Here is a 14,263-nt window from a genome sequence, read left to right on the forward strand (position 1 = left end):
TTGTGTAGTTTGTTCTTTCTCTTCCCGTTTTACGTTTGCTCGTGCTTTTACTTACGACGTAATGTATTTGAATTGAAGAAAGAATAAAAGAAATAAATTGATAATTCGTTTCGTTCACAGGAAAGATGATTCCTTCGCGATTAAAGAGACGTGATATTTCTAGACACATTTTCTCTTCACGCGTTCCTACAAATTTAAACTGATCGTATATCCGGTGCCAAGGCCTTTATCTCCTCTCCTCTCCTGTCGTTCTATTCGTTTCTACTCCTGCCTTCTCTACTCGCTCCTCCCTTCTCTCTGTTTCTCGCTATCTTTCAATTCCACCACCTTCTTCTCCTTCTCTTCCTCGATATCGTGTGCTACATGCTTCCGGCTGACAGTGCGCTTTTTAGGCCTGCGCGTGCGGCTCGCGCGATGGACGTCGCAGTCCCTTCCCTCCTTTCCTTCCCCCTCTTCCAAAGACGATTCTCTCGATGAACTGCAGATCTCCCCGACGAGCGAAGAGGGTGGAGTCCGTCACGGACGTTTCATACGAGATCGTGAGGCGTTTACGATACAAGGATGGCAACGACAACGACGATGACGATAACGATGACGATGACGATGACGATGACGATGATAAAGATGAGGAGAACGAAAACGAAAACGAGAACGAGAAGAGTATTTCGAGTATCAGATCCTATGCGCTAAGGGACAGGCGCCATGTCGTCGTTTTCCTCTTCAAGCCGATCGATCTTCCTCAGCGGCGCAATGTGCGCGCAGCTGGTATAAACATCTCCTCGGCAGCAAGTAAGTGAAGATCGAGCTAAACTGAAATCAAGACACTTGATCTAAGTGATTTACTTCAATTTCGTCCAATATTTTACCATACATAAAAATATGTATTCTTTATCTGCTGATGTGTAGAAATAGCTCACATTATATATATATATATATATATGTGTGTGTGTGCGTGTGTGTGCGTGTGTGTGCGTGTGTGTGTGTGTGTGTGTGTGTGTGTGTGTGTGTGTGTGTGTGTGTGTGTGTGTGTGTGTGTGTGTGTGTGTGTGTGTGTGTGTGTGTGTGTGTGTGTGTGTGTGTGTGTGTGTGTGTGTGTGTGTGTTTATACATCCATCTTTTCTAGTTTAAATTTTTGTTAATTTTAAAACCTGTATTTTTAACTTTTTTATAATTGAATTTTTTTAGCAGTTTTTCTTAATTTTCCCATCATAAAAATAACCTCGTAAACGCAAAAAAGTATTCTCAATCGCATTTATACGATCTACGATTACAATAAAATATGTTTTCCACAGTTTTTATTTGTTATTAATTGTGATCAAACTAAATTTATAACTTTTACTAAGTATTTTCTTTTAATTAATCTCTCCTCGAAGATAGTTTTTTTGGTCACTATACAGGAACTCTCGTATATACTGCACGTTTTTCTTTAGTCTTGATTCTTCTTTTTAACACAGTTTTAAGTTTCACTATTTTATGTTTTATCTTTTTTTCTTACTAAATATTGTTTGTTCTTGATTATTGATCTTTATAAGTTTGTAATTAAGTTTAGCTCTTATATATATATATATATATATATATATATATATATATATATATATATATATACACATATAGTACGTGCTCCAAAAAATATTACTCTAATTTACGAAAACTCTAAGCATTTATATAAAACACCGGCTACAAAGATTTTATAAGAAGTCTTTTATAAAAAGGCTGTTTTTATGAAATTTAACACACAAATACTTTAAACACATACATATATGCATATTTATATAAACAATTTCTTTTACATCTTAATATTTTATAATCTTATGAAACTTTTTTATTCTGCTAACTGTGCTTTCGGTTATACTAAATTGTTTTTTTAAGTTTTTTTTAAATATCTTGCTGTAAAAATATATAATTGGCACATTGTTAAAATTTTTTAAACATTTTTTTCAAATTATTAAAAGTACATTATTTCCTTCATGTACGACTTTTCATTTATCGTTTATAATGCATACCATAAACGACGATAAATTAATATGTCTGAAAATTGCTTCTGAAATATTTTTGTACTTATTGAAGCACGAAAAAGCTATTTTATTCTATAACAATTCTATATTATATATATATATATATATATATATATATATATATAATGTAATATAGAATTGTTATAAAACAAAATAGGTTTTTCGTGCTTCGATATATACACATATACTCACATATATCATCTGATAATTTTTTATTTTTTTACGTTTTTCATTTACGATAAATTTTTATTGACTGTAATTTTAATTACACAACCATTTATTTATATTATATTTGAGTTTCTTTAAAAAATAAATATAAATCATAAAAATTGCGAAATTTAACAAGAAGTCCATAAAATTAATATTTTTGCGTAATATCAAATTAAAAATATTGTTTTACGTATTTATAAATAACATTAATAAATAACATCTTTAAATAGTATTTTTAACATTGCAGTATTTTAATATTATTGCTTTCTTTAATATTATTTTGTTATCATATAATATATAATCTTAAGAATTTTGCCATATAATTATATCGTTTATTTATTATATAATACTTTAGATTTATGTTTTTTTATCGTAAATATTTTATCGTCATCATACTTTGCAAAATCAATATTCTTAATGTTGATCTAATTTAATTAATTTATTTATTTGTAATTTATTTACTTATGCTGTTATGATGCGATTTTATAATGCTGTACATATTAATTTCCTTTCTTTATAGCCTAATATATAAAAGTGTGAAACGTGTGAAGTATATGTAATGATTTTAAAAAAATAAGTATTTTTGGCACGAACACCGGTTCGAAGTGTAACTCGTTATCAATTACATAATGGCAAGATAATGCGGTCGCCACGCGGTTTTAACAAAGTTTTCTAAAGGAAATCAAAGAGTTAGATATCAGATTGTAGGTCAGATGTACGAAAAATAAGTTGATATCTACATTGAATTTGCATTATTTCGTATTAAATTAAACTTAATTTTTAAAAAGTTTTACAAAATTAATGTGAAATTTAACAAAAAGTTATAAAAAATATGCTATTAAAAAATATCTACTTAAAATTTATAATTTTGCGAATGAGAAATACATGTATAATTTTGCAATACTAATTTTGTAGGAAACTTGTAGAAATTTAATTATTATCCATTTTAATTTAGCACTTTTTTTCCTTAAAAATGTAATTCAATTTTGTCAATCGTACAGTACTATTTAATTTATAATAATTTTAATAAATAATTTAATAATTCATAATAAATTTGATAATTTTTTTTTAATTGTCATTTTTATTGCATGCATTTTTATTTTTATTTTCTTTTTAAGTAAAATTTCAATTTTTCTTTAACTTATCGTTTATCTCAATTTGTATTTTTTTATAACGTTATCTTGTATAAATTTATTGTTCTTTTACATGATCTTTCTATTTATTTTTTAAAATAAAAATTTTATTTAAGCTTGTCCGTTTATCAACATTTAATATCATTTGTGTAATTGTGTAGTTTTCATTTAGTATATTTAGTGTATCTTTCACTCTCTATATTTGTAGCTTATATATATATATATATATATATATATATATATATATATATATATACACTAAATATACTAAATGAAAACTACACAATTATATAAATGATATTAAATGTTGATAAACGGAACAAGCTTAAATAAAATTTTTATTAAAAATAATATATATATATATTTAATATATATTTATTTTATAATATATTTTATATATATATATATATATATATATATATATATAATTATTAAATTTTCTAATTTTCTAAAATTTTTTAAATTTAGAGTTTACAAATATTTAAAAATTAAAGTAGCTATTAAATATAATTTTAAAAAATTGAAGAAATTGTTAAAGTAAATAAATTCAAGAATAGAGATAATACGCGTGTGCATTTAATCTTAAATAAAACTAATTAATATCAAAGAACAAAAATGCAGAGAAATGTAATCAAAAATAGAATATCTTTCAATCCCCTTTGAAACCTCCCGCATTGAACGAATTTCACTGAAATAAACGACACACCCAGTAGTAGTGGCGTTATGTTTAATTATATTAACCACGCGTTACAGAGCAGTATTCCGTGAGTCATTCCTGTGACATATATATATATTCCTTCGCATCACCCTGATTCGTTAACTTTTTACGAGCATTTCTACTTTATTATGTTTCTCAATGCACTCTTAAATCATTTTTTGTCAATTACAGTTACAGTTAATAATAACATTAAATTATAGACAATAATAGATAATAATGCTAACTAATAATTGTAACAATAGAATTATTAATATATTTCTTATGCGTATAACAGAAGATTTAAAAAAGTAAAACTTAATAATTAATTAAATTTACGATTATTTAATTAAATTATAATTATTAATCGTGAATATAAAATTTTGAAAAAAAATAATTTTATGTGATAAATTATATATGATAATTTACATAACTTGGATTTATTTTTACTTTATTTATTTCAATTCTCATATATACAATATATATACATATATATATATATATATATATATATAGTGTGTATGCGCGCGCGTGTGCGTGCGTGCGTGCGTGCGTGTGTGCGTGTGCGTGTGCGTGTGCGCGCGCGCGGGTGCGTGTGCGTGTTGTGTTGTGTGTGTGTGTGTGTGTGTGTGTGTGTGTGTGTGTGTGTGTGTGTGTGTGTGTGTGTGTGTGTGTCACTTTAAATTTTTTTAATAAATTTTTGTTTTAAAAAAAATTAATTTTATGTGCTTTTATGCGTATATGTAAAAAGGCTCTCTTTCTTTTCCTTCTTTTCTTTTCCTTTTTCTTTCTCAAGCATAAATTGGAATTCTTTTATTCCAATTTAATCATAAATAAAACAAATAGAGTTTTTCTAGTTCCAATAAAATATTATTTATACACGTTAATATTTGTCACATATTTTATTACATTTTCGCTATACTGATATATTTATTTACAAACTGAAAATCAATTTTTAATATAGAAAATTAAAGCCACCCACCTATCTTATCGAAATAGTCAAATAATTCATTCCTCGATAAGCAAAGCATACAATGTAAGCATGTGTTTTCTCTTTTTTTAAAGTACAATCTAATCATATAATCATTAAGATATTAGTTACATTAAAAAACATTTCAGCAAATACATATAATTATACAATTATACAAGATCTCTTCATTTAATCTTTGTTCAATTATAGATGAATGTTATATCAAATGTTTGATAAATATAAAATATTAAATATATAAGATTAAAAAAATAAATAATAGATATGTAATATTACATTAAAATCTCGATTCTTTTTCTTTACCATCTCTTAACGCATATATGATGTGTGAATATCTGCGTATGACATACTGCATTCGACTTGAAAATGCTTAACTGCATATGTAAAGGTATGACTTTTAGTGTGACTTGTTGGAGTGCGAACGATGAATGGTAACATGCTCTTATCCTACGCCGGATAGACGAGCTATCGGCTTGTTTGCTTGAAACACGTCGAGAGCCACTGCCACGTATAACGCATGCGCGAGTGCGGATAGTCTGGCGCCAGCAGGTGCGGCTAAATATAGCTTATGCAACGGTATCTTTCCCCGCTTAGTCGCTTGATTCCCTCTACCTTTTTCTGTTTCTTTCTCTCTGGTTAAAAAAAAACATGATTAATATACAGAACATAATGCATAAATGTATTTTATAAAATTTTTGGACTTTGCTAGACAGTTCATTAGTTTGTTGCATATTAACTTATTCTATAGAATGATTGAGATAGTTATTTTCCAACCTAACCCAATCTGACCTTCACCTAACCTAACTTAATCTAATCTAACCTTAACAAAAAACATGTTCTTTATATCGATATTATTTGGCACTAATATATTCGCAAAAATATATCTTATTTTTTTGGTGTTTTACATAAATAAATGTAAAAAATAAATATATTAAATAAATAAATACAACATCCTATTTATAAAAGGATAGGATTAATTATTTTCCAAAATGTTGTCTAGCTTCAGAAGAAATGATGTCCTTGGCAATTTTCACAGACATATTTAGAATAAAATCTTTTCATTATATATATATATAAATTGAAGATAATAATATATAATAAAATTGTTAATTAGTACAATAATTATATTGTGTCGTATCATAATTATTTCATACATATATATATATATATATATTTGTTTATTTTTTTATTTATATTTATATTACATACATATATGGGTATAAAGTAAGTCAAAAAAAGAAAGCCGCACGATTCGATATCTAACTTTTCTGTAAATATAACAAATAATAAACTGCGTAACTATTACTTTTAATATAAGTAAAAATTGTAATTCTTTTATCTTTTTATTACTATACCTAAGCTTATGATTTTATAAATCCGCCGACTCATTTGCCTATTTTAATATACGTCATTCATATGATATGACATATTGACCAACACACTTCATTTGCATGTCCAACAAACATGAAGCTTCAGTCGCGTATCTTGTGTTTTATAACCCGACATTTCCATTCATTTAGCATCCATTTTATTTCGTATTTCTATAAAATCAAAGGTCTCGGCAGTTAATCGTGAGCTAGGCTGGTTGCAGGCAGACTCGATCGACGCAATATATACAATGTGTCGAAATTTTTTCGATAATTTTTCCAATAACTTTTAAGAATTTTTTCTTTTTAGCAACTGTCAAAAAATTATGAAATAATATAAGGTATTATTACTTTTTTACTACTTGTTTTATTATCTTTTATACATCATATGTCCAATAGAAGGGAAGAGAGGAAATATTTCAAGTATAGCTTTTTTGATTAATTCTTTCTTTAGAAAAAAAATTTTATAAAAAATTCTTTATTGCGCTTTTTGGGTTTTATTTATTTAATATGTTTTTATAAATTTCTTTTTTAATTATTTTATTTTTATATATTTTTTTTTATATATTTTATACATATTTTATATATTTTATGCATACAAAATATTTCTCAAAAATACGAAATGCGAGTACTTTTTTAACTACAATTTTTTTATTAAAAAATTGAACATAAATCTGTTAAAAAATTAATTATTGACATTGTTTATTTTGAGTCTTCTAATAGTTTATAGATTTTTTACAATATGTATATTCTTTGAAGCGCAACAGATGTTTTTATATTATTTTATTATTATTCTATTTCTAATTATAGTTTCTTTAATGAATTTCTCTACGTAATATTTTTTTAATTAGAAATGACTGAAAACTTGAAAAATTTGCTATTTAACATGCTAAAACTATTTTTGTGACGAGTCGTTCTATTATTTCAATATTTTCAGTTTCAATTAATAATATCTTGATGAGAAATGCATGCTTGCTTAAAGAATTTCAAGAATTTAGTTTCAGATGCTACCGTTATCAAACGGTATTCTATAGACAGAATAATTCTTAACTTATACCAGAAAACATTTTTCTTCGACATAATATTATACTTAAAAAAGACTTAGAAATTATGCATTGGATGGTTTTTAAAAATCTTTTTGGGAATATCTCTTTTTAAAAACATACGTTTGTCTTTCATTATTTAAAATTATAATATTTCTGATTGTACACAAGATATGCTAACCACCGCACAATCTTTTAAAGGGATGCCGAACTACCGACCGAGTTCTAGCCTAACAAAACAATATATTTGCTTAATATAAAAGTTGTAATTTCTACACATAAAGTAAAATAGCTAAAAAAAATGTTGTGCTGCACAACATTTTTTTTTAAGCAAATATTTTTTATCTAGGCTTCTAAGCTCATTTTTAAAAATTCACAAATATTCTTTCATGCAATTCTGACAGGGGAAAACCTATTTTTACTTTATGTGTATAAATTACAACTTTTATATTTAAGCAAATATATTGTTTTGTTAGGCTAGAACTCGGTCGGTAGTTCAGTATCCCCTTAAGTGCGGATTTTTTGACCAATTCAAAGACAATTTTTATTCAACGAAAATATCAAGGAAGATCGTCTTTTGCAAACTTAAAATTTTCGCTATAATATATCTTTCTAAGCTTTAAATTAAAATTTTATTAAAGTAAACTGTGCCTGAAATTAACTGAAGAATAATGTGATATGTTAATCTTTTAACTCCACAAAATTTAGTTTGTGAAACCCTTTTTTTTAATCATTTATAACTAAAAAATTATTGTTGCTCATTTTCGCTCAGAAAAAATCATCTCCAAATTGGTCAGAAAATCTGCTTATATATATGTATATATATATAATCTATAATCAATCAATAATAAATATTTTAATGTGACTAATTATTGTACATAATCAGTATTATACACATTACATCTAAAATGTGTGTAAGTATATATACGTATAAAATTTATTATATATATATATATATATATATATATATATATATATATATATACAATGTTACACACACACACACACACACACACACACACAATAATTAATTTTTTCAGAAATTCGTATTCAATTTTTTAATAAAAAAACTTGTAGTTGAAAAAAACACCACTCGTATTTCGTATTTTTGAGAAATATTTTGTATGTATATACAAAAAATAAAGAAATTTATAATAAAAATATATTAAATAAAATAAAAAAGCGTAATAAAATGTAAATAACGTAAAATGGCAAAACTATAAAAACGATATACTATAACAATATACAACGATATACATTCTAAATAATTTGTTAGTTATAAATTATATATATATATATATATAATTTTTTAAAGTAAGAGGAAACATGCGTGTAACGATTTAAATATATCATTACTCATTCAAAATAATTATGTATTTTTATATATACGAAAAAATAATTCAATCCTTTTTTTAAATAAAATATATACGAATTTTAAATAGAATGTATACAGAAATTGATAAAATTTTTATTTTTCTTTATATAATTGTTTTACATTTTATATATATAATCATGCATAGAAAAGAAATATGAATTATTTTGTTTAACATCAAAGAAAATTTCAAGCAGGTTACATTTGAAATCGACAGCAGTGCTAAAATTATCGATATATTGATACAGATTGATGTTGGCTTGAACAAGTGTTTTTTAATAGCTTATTAAATATCTCATTGAAAATGAGAAAAACCCTAAGATCAATATATTAATGTACGCCATTGTATTCACGTTTATTTGTCTATAACTTTCTATATTTATTAATTCTGTCTGCAACTAAAAAATTTTAATTTTTTTTTACAGACACAAAGAATTATAATTGTAAGGTGAATGAGAAAAAAAATGTATTTATGCTAACATGTATCTTTCTTTGGGCAAAAATTTTGGACAATTATTTTGAAGAATAACAGCGCAAATAAAATTTATTCATAAATATATTTAACAAATGCAACCATTCTTTTAAGGTACGTATTATCAGCCAATTACCAATTTAAAGAGATGCGATTGTTAATTGTTTGATACCACCTAATGTATAATTTGTATATTTAAATAATGTTTAGTTGCTATTACTTAGCTTTATTTAACTCACGGATTATCAAAACAATTTTTTAATTTAGTTTATTAAGTATTTTTAACTTAGTTTATTATTCTTTTTTATTGAATAGAAATTACTCTTTCCATATATCGTTTTTTATATTACAAAAAATAAACAGAGAACTACAACGTATATGTGTGTGTGTGTGTGTCTGTGTACATACACACACACACACACATTAATGTTGATTAATATCTGTATTAAAATTTACTGATTTTTGTAAATAAAAAAATAGTATACAATATAGTGTCTAAAAATTATAACAAATATATAAAAAAAACTAAAGAAATTACAAATGTAATATTATCACATGTTATTTTCATGCCATAGGTATATGTATATATATCTTAAAAGTCATTCTGATCCGACGACTAGTTCGGGACTCACTTTCACGAATATCACCATGACGACGACACCTGCATATAAATGCAGGCATCGTTCATTACTTGTTCGAATTTTTGTGTAATATTTAAGCGTGGCTGCCGGAACAGAATGAAAAAAGTAAATGAGATACCTCTCTGACTTTGTTTTATTTAATCTCATTTTAATATCTAAATTTCTTTTTTTTATATACATATTACTATAGATTCTGTATTATTTATTAATATATATAAATATAATTATATATTTTATCAATATATAAATATATTAATTGAGAAAAATGTTTAATAATTACAAAAATGTCTTTTTTATTTATAAAATATTTACTTATTAATTTTTGTTTATCCTAGTAATTTTAATAAGGTTTAAATTGTCAAACCAGGACCAGACATTCAAAAAATTAGGAGAAGCAAGCAGAGTACAAGAAAATATAGTTAAAAAAAGAGAAGTTACGTAGAGAGCAAAGCTCGCGCTCCACGCTCCACGTGGTCGTAAGATGGCTGCCGGTGAACGGAGTATCTGTTCACATCTTACCGGGCAGCATTAGATTGAAGTTAAAACTTCTAATACTGTCAGGTAAAGATGTCGTCAGGATTCCGAAGACAACGATGAAAACGGATTCATTATCAAATGGAATAAACTTCATGATACATAGATTATTGTATGATCGATACATGATACGACGTATAGTATCATAAGTATAAAGCAACAAATTTTGCGATATAATTTTTTAATTTGTCTTTTTTATTAACATCTGTATAATACTTTTTGATATATAATTGTGCATAAATAAATTTCTTATAAGTAAATATTATGGATTAGAATTGTAAAAATTATGCCTATTCCTATTCATTATTCCTAATATCTAATATAAAATATTGAAGATTACACACACACACACACACACACACACACACACACACACACACACACACACACACACACACACACAGGGAGTTCCCGAGTTGAATGGTCAAACTTGAAATATGCATTTAGAACTTTAAAACAAAAAAATTTTCTTCTGAAAGTATTCTCTCAAATTCTTATTCGTTCAAGAGATATTAACTTCTTAAGTTACAGAATACTATATTATATATAATTATTATAGGAATGAATAATGTCGAAATAATGTAAATTTATTCTCTTTGTTGCTTTATCATAATTTATTAAATATTTTGTTCAAAATAATAGTCTCTAGCTCGAGACAATCATTGCACCTATCGATGATGGAACGAGTGATTAACTGATATTGTACGTCTGTAATTTCTTCGCACGCTTGCACTATCCTCCATTGTAATGATTGGAGGTCATTAACAGGCACTTCATATACTTTTTGTTTGAGAGTACCCCATATAAAAAATATATTCATTGTTAGAATACGTACGAGGCATAATTGTATATACTACTTTATTCCACGAAAGTATTCAGTGAACTAACAATTATTTGGTACGAATGGAAGGAGTTTTCTTTGCAAGAGAGAAAACAAAAGTCTGCTATCTTCCATCTTCAAAACAAAAATAAAGACATTTCGACATTATTCATTCCTATAGTTCTGTAACTTAAGAAGTCAATATCTCTTGAACGAAGCACTTATGAGCATACTTCCAAAATTTTTGTTTTGTTTTGAGGTCCTAAATTCATATTTCAAGTTTGGCCGTTTAATCCGGGAACACCCTCTATATACATACATACATATATATATATATATATATATATATATATATATATATATATATGTGTGTATATAGAGGGAAAAATATCCAAAGAGAAATAAAAATTTTTTAGGATTATACATATAAAAATAATTAACATTTTCTTCTTTCATTCTTTATGATTATTTAGTTTAATAGTTCTACCTTTAGCGAAGTCAAAAAAAACTGCTTCTCTGAAAGAATTACAAAAAGATCTCAGCATCGGCGTGAGAGAATTCGAGTGTAAAAATAGATACAATCGTCGAAAGGATTCCTGGGAGAGAGAATTGAGAATTCATATGTATATTATCTCAAAAATTGCCCTATCAAATATAGAAATATAGAAATAATCTGATGATAAATAAAGATTGTAATTATTGGATTTATATGTTATTTATTTACGTAATAATTCACTATTAATTTACATTGTACATTTAATTTGTTATATAACTTATATCAAATTCATGAGACTGATACATGAAATGTCAAAAAGATCAGGAGTGAAAATAAGGAAAAATAGTAAATATTTGATTAAGAAAGTTCTATTTGCTTCCGTCTGAAGTATCTGATATGATAATTATAATCTTCAGAATCTATAGTCCACATTAACACCATATATATCGTTAATATGATGGCCAATAATAATCGATCCATACTGTGAAAAAAAAAAATTATATTCATTAATATAATATTATTTAATTCTCAACCATTAATCCATTACACTTTCAAGCAAACAAGTAATAAATAATTAGTATACTTAAGGAGATTGGTTAGTCACTTTGCGAGAATGGAAAGAGGGAATGCCTATTCTTAGATTAGTTAGGAACATGTAAATTTTTTGTGTTACAAATTGGAAAGTCAATATTGGAAATAGTCAAAAATTTTCAATAAAAAAATTAAATTTATATATATACAATATTTAATTGTCAGATGTATAAGTTTGTGAAACATTTATACACAAAATATAATATTTAATATTTTACTGAAAAATCATCTTTTATTGTATCTTTTGAGTTTAAGTGATCACTTGAAATTTAAACAGTCAATGCATTATTCTGCCATACACAAATTGCATATAATTTTTACTATTTTGAACTAATGAACCTCCTTAACATATATTTGAAAGACAATTATAACAGTTATAATATATCTGAATAATAATATAATTAGTCTAATAAATTATAGTGTAATAAATTATTAATAAATTGCAATACAAATTTCAATAAAAAAATTGTAATTATTTTTGCTGTATTAAAAATATATGTATACATATATATAAAATTGCAAAAAAAAAGTAAAAATATGCTCTTTCTTTCTTTTCTATTTTTTTTTATTTCAAATTTTTTATATTTTATTTCAAATTTGTATATGCTAATTTTGTGGATATGTTGTGATATATTCTTATATATACACACACAAATATATTGTAAAATTTTACACAATAAAATTTTTAATCTCTTATATTTATTCAGATTCTTTTTTTTCACTATTTTGTTTTTGTATTTTATAAATATCTTAAATTTGATTTATTTAATATATTATATATGTATAGCTTTCTCCTATAATAGAATTTAAAAAAATCAGAAGTACAAAGGAAGAAACTTCATAGAATTTTACCTCATGAAAGGATAGATCCATAAAACAGCAAGAAATCCAATTAAACTAGGATGCCTCATATGTCTCATGTATCTGCGCAGCTCCTTAGATTTTGAATCGAATGGACTGTTCTTTCCAGTTACTTTGTACCAAACCTGTTTGAGTCCACAAAGCTCTGCAATGTCCATCATGATACATTCACTATAAATGATACACCAAAAAAATATATGGAGACCAGAAAATAGCATCCAGATTGTATCATTGGAAGTTTTAACCTTCCAGACTGTTAAAACTGGAGATTGCTGCCATTTATTAATCAGAAAATGAAGGCTTGCAGAACTGCAGGCATTGTAAATACTTCTGCTGAGATATTCGATGTTCAGCTTAAAGAAAATATGTTTAGTACGATCATTGGCCATAATGGAGTGTTGAAAGATGAAAATTGTAAGAAGTGACATGTCTATTAGAAGAGACCACAGAACAGACTGTATTGCATTATTATCTAGAAAAGAAATAAAATTATAATCATATATATTTAATTTTGCAAAAATTATCAATAGCAAAAAGTGTAATTCTAAAAATAACATGTGTATTTATAATATATAATAGAATATTTTTCAGTTGTTTTTAGTTTACAGTAATTTTATTTATATATCAACAATAAAAAAAACAAATCATAAAAATACATATAAGATCTTAAAAAACAAGATTTTACCTGATACAATATGAAGATTTTCATCTTTATTACTATGACTTGATAAGAAATAGGTTAGATTACATAAAATATAACAAGTATACACAAAACTTGAAGCGCACACAATTATACTTAATACATTTAAAATCATTTTCGAAAAAGATATATGACATACATAAGTTATAACGCATACAGTTTACGTTATAAAAAAATTTATTTCTGTATATTCAATACTTTGTTACATTATTTTGTCAGAAAAATGAATAAATTTCTGTTGTAAATATGTGACATATAAACTTATTTATAAATAAATCAGTTATACATAAATACGTATCTATGTATACAAATACGTCAATTTATGT

General features: G+C 25.4%; 1 protein-coding gene and 1 long non-coding RNA gene across 2 annotated transcripts; one reads left to right on the top strand and one right to left on the bottom strand.

The window, feature by feature from the left end:
• The first annotated feature begins 479 nt into the window (after positions 1-479).
• LOC140666756 (uncharacterized) lies at positions 480-10,480 on the top strand. The gene is made up of 2 exons (XR_012046835.1): positions 480-789; positions 9,248-10,480. It is a non-coding gene; the product is annotated as an uncharacterized lncRNA (long non-coding RNA).
• Positions 10,481-11,985: 1,505 nt separating this feature from the next.
• On the bottom strand, positions 11,986-14,249 carry LOC140666962 (nurim homolog). The gene is made up of 3 exons (XM_072894518.1): positions 13,923-14,249; positions 13,229-13,709; positions 11,986-12,266 (listed from the first exon to the last, which is right to left on the bottom strand). The coding sequence occupies exons 1-3, from the start codon at positions 14,050-14,052 to the stop codon at positions 12,143-12,145; spliced, it is 735 nt and encodes a 244-aa protein (XP_072750619.1). The 5' UTR covers positions 14,053-14,249; the 3' UTR covers positions 11,986-12,142.
• Between the last annotated feature and the right edge of the window lie 14 nt (positions 14,250-14,263).

Source organism: Anoplolepis gracilipes, chromosome 6 (assembly GCF_047496725.1).
Source record: "Anoplolepis gracilipes chromosome 6, ASM4749672v1, whole genome shotgun sequence".
Taxonomy (NCBI): Eukaryota; Metazoa; Arthropoda; class Insecta; order Hymenoptera; family Formicidae; genus Anoplolepis; species Anoplolepis gracilipes.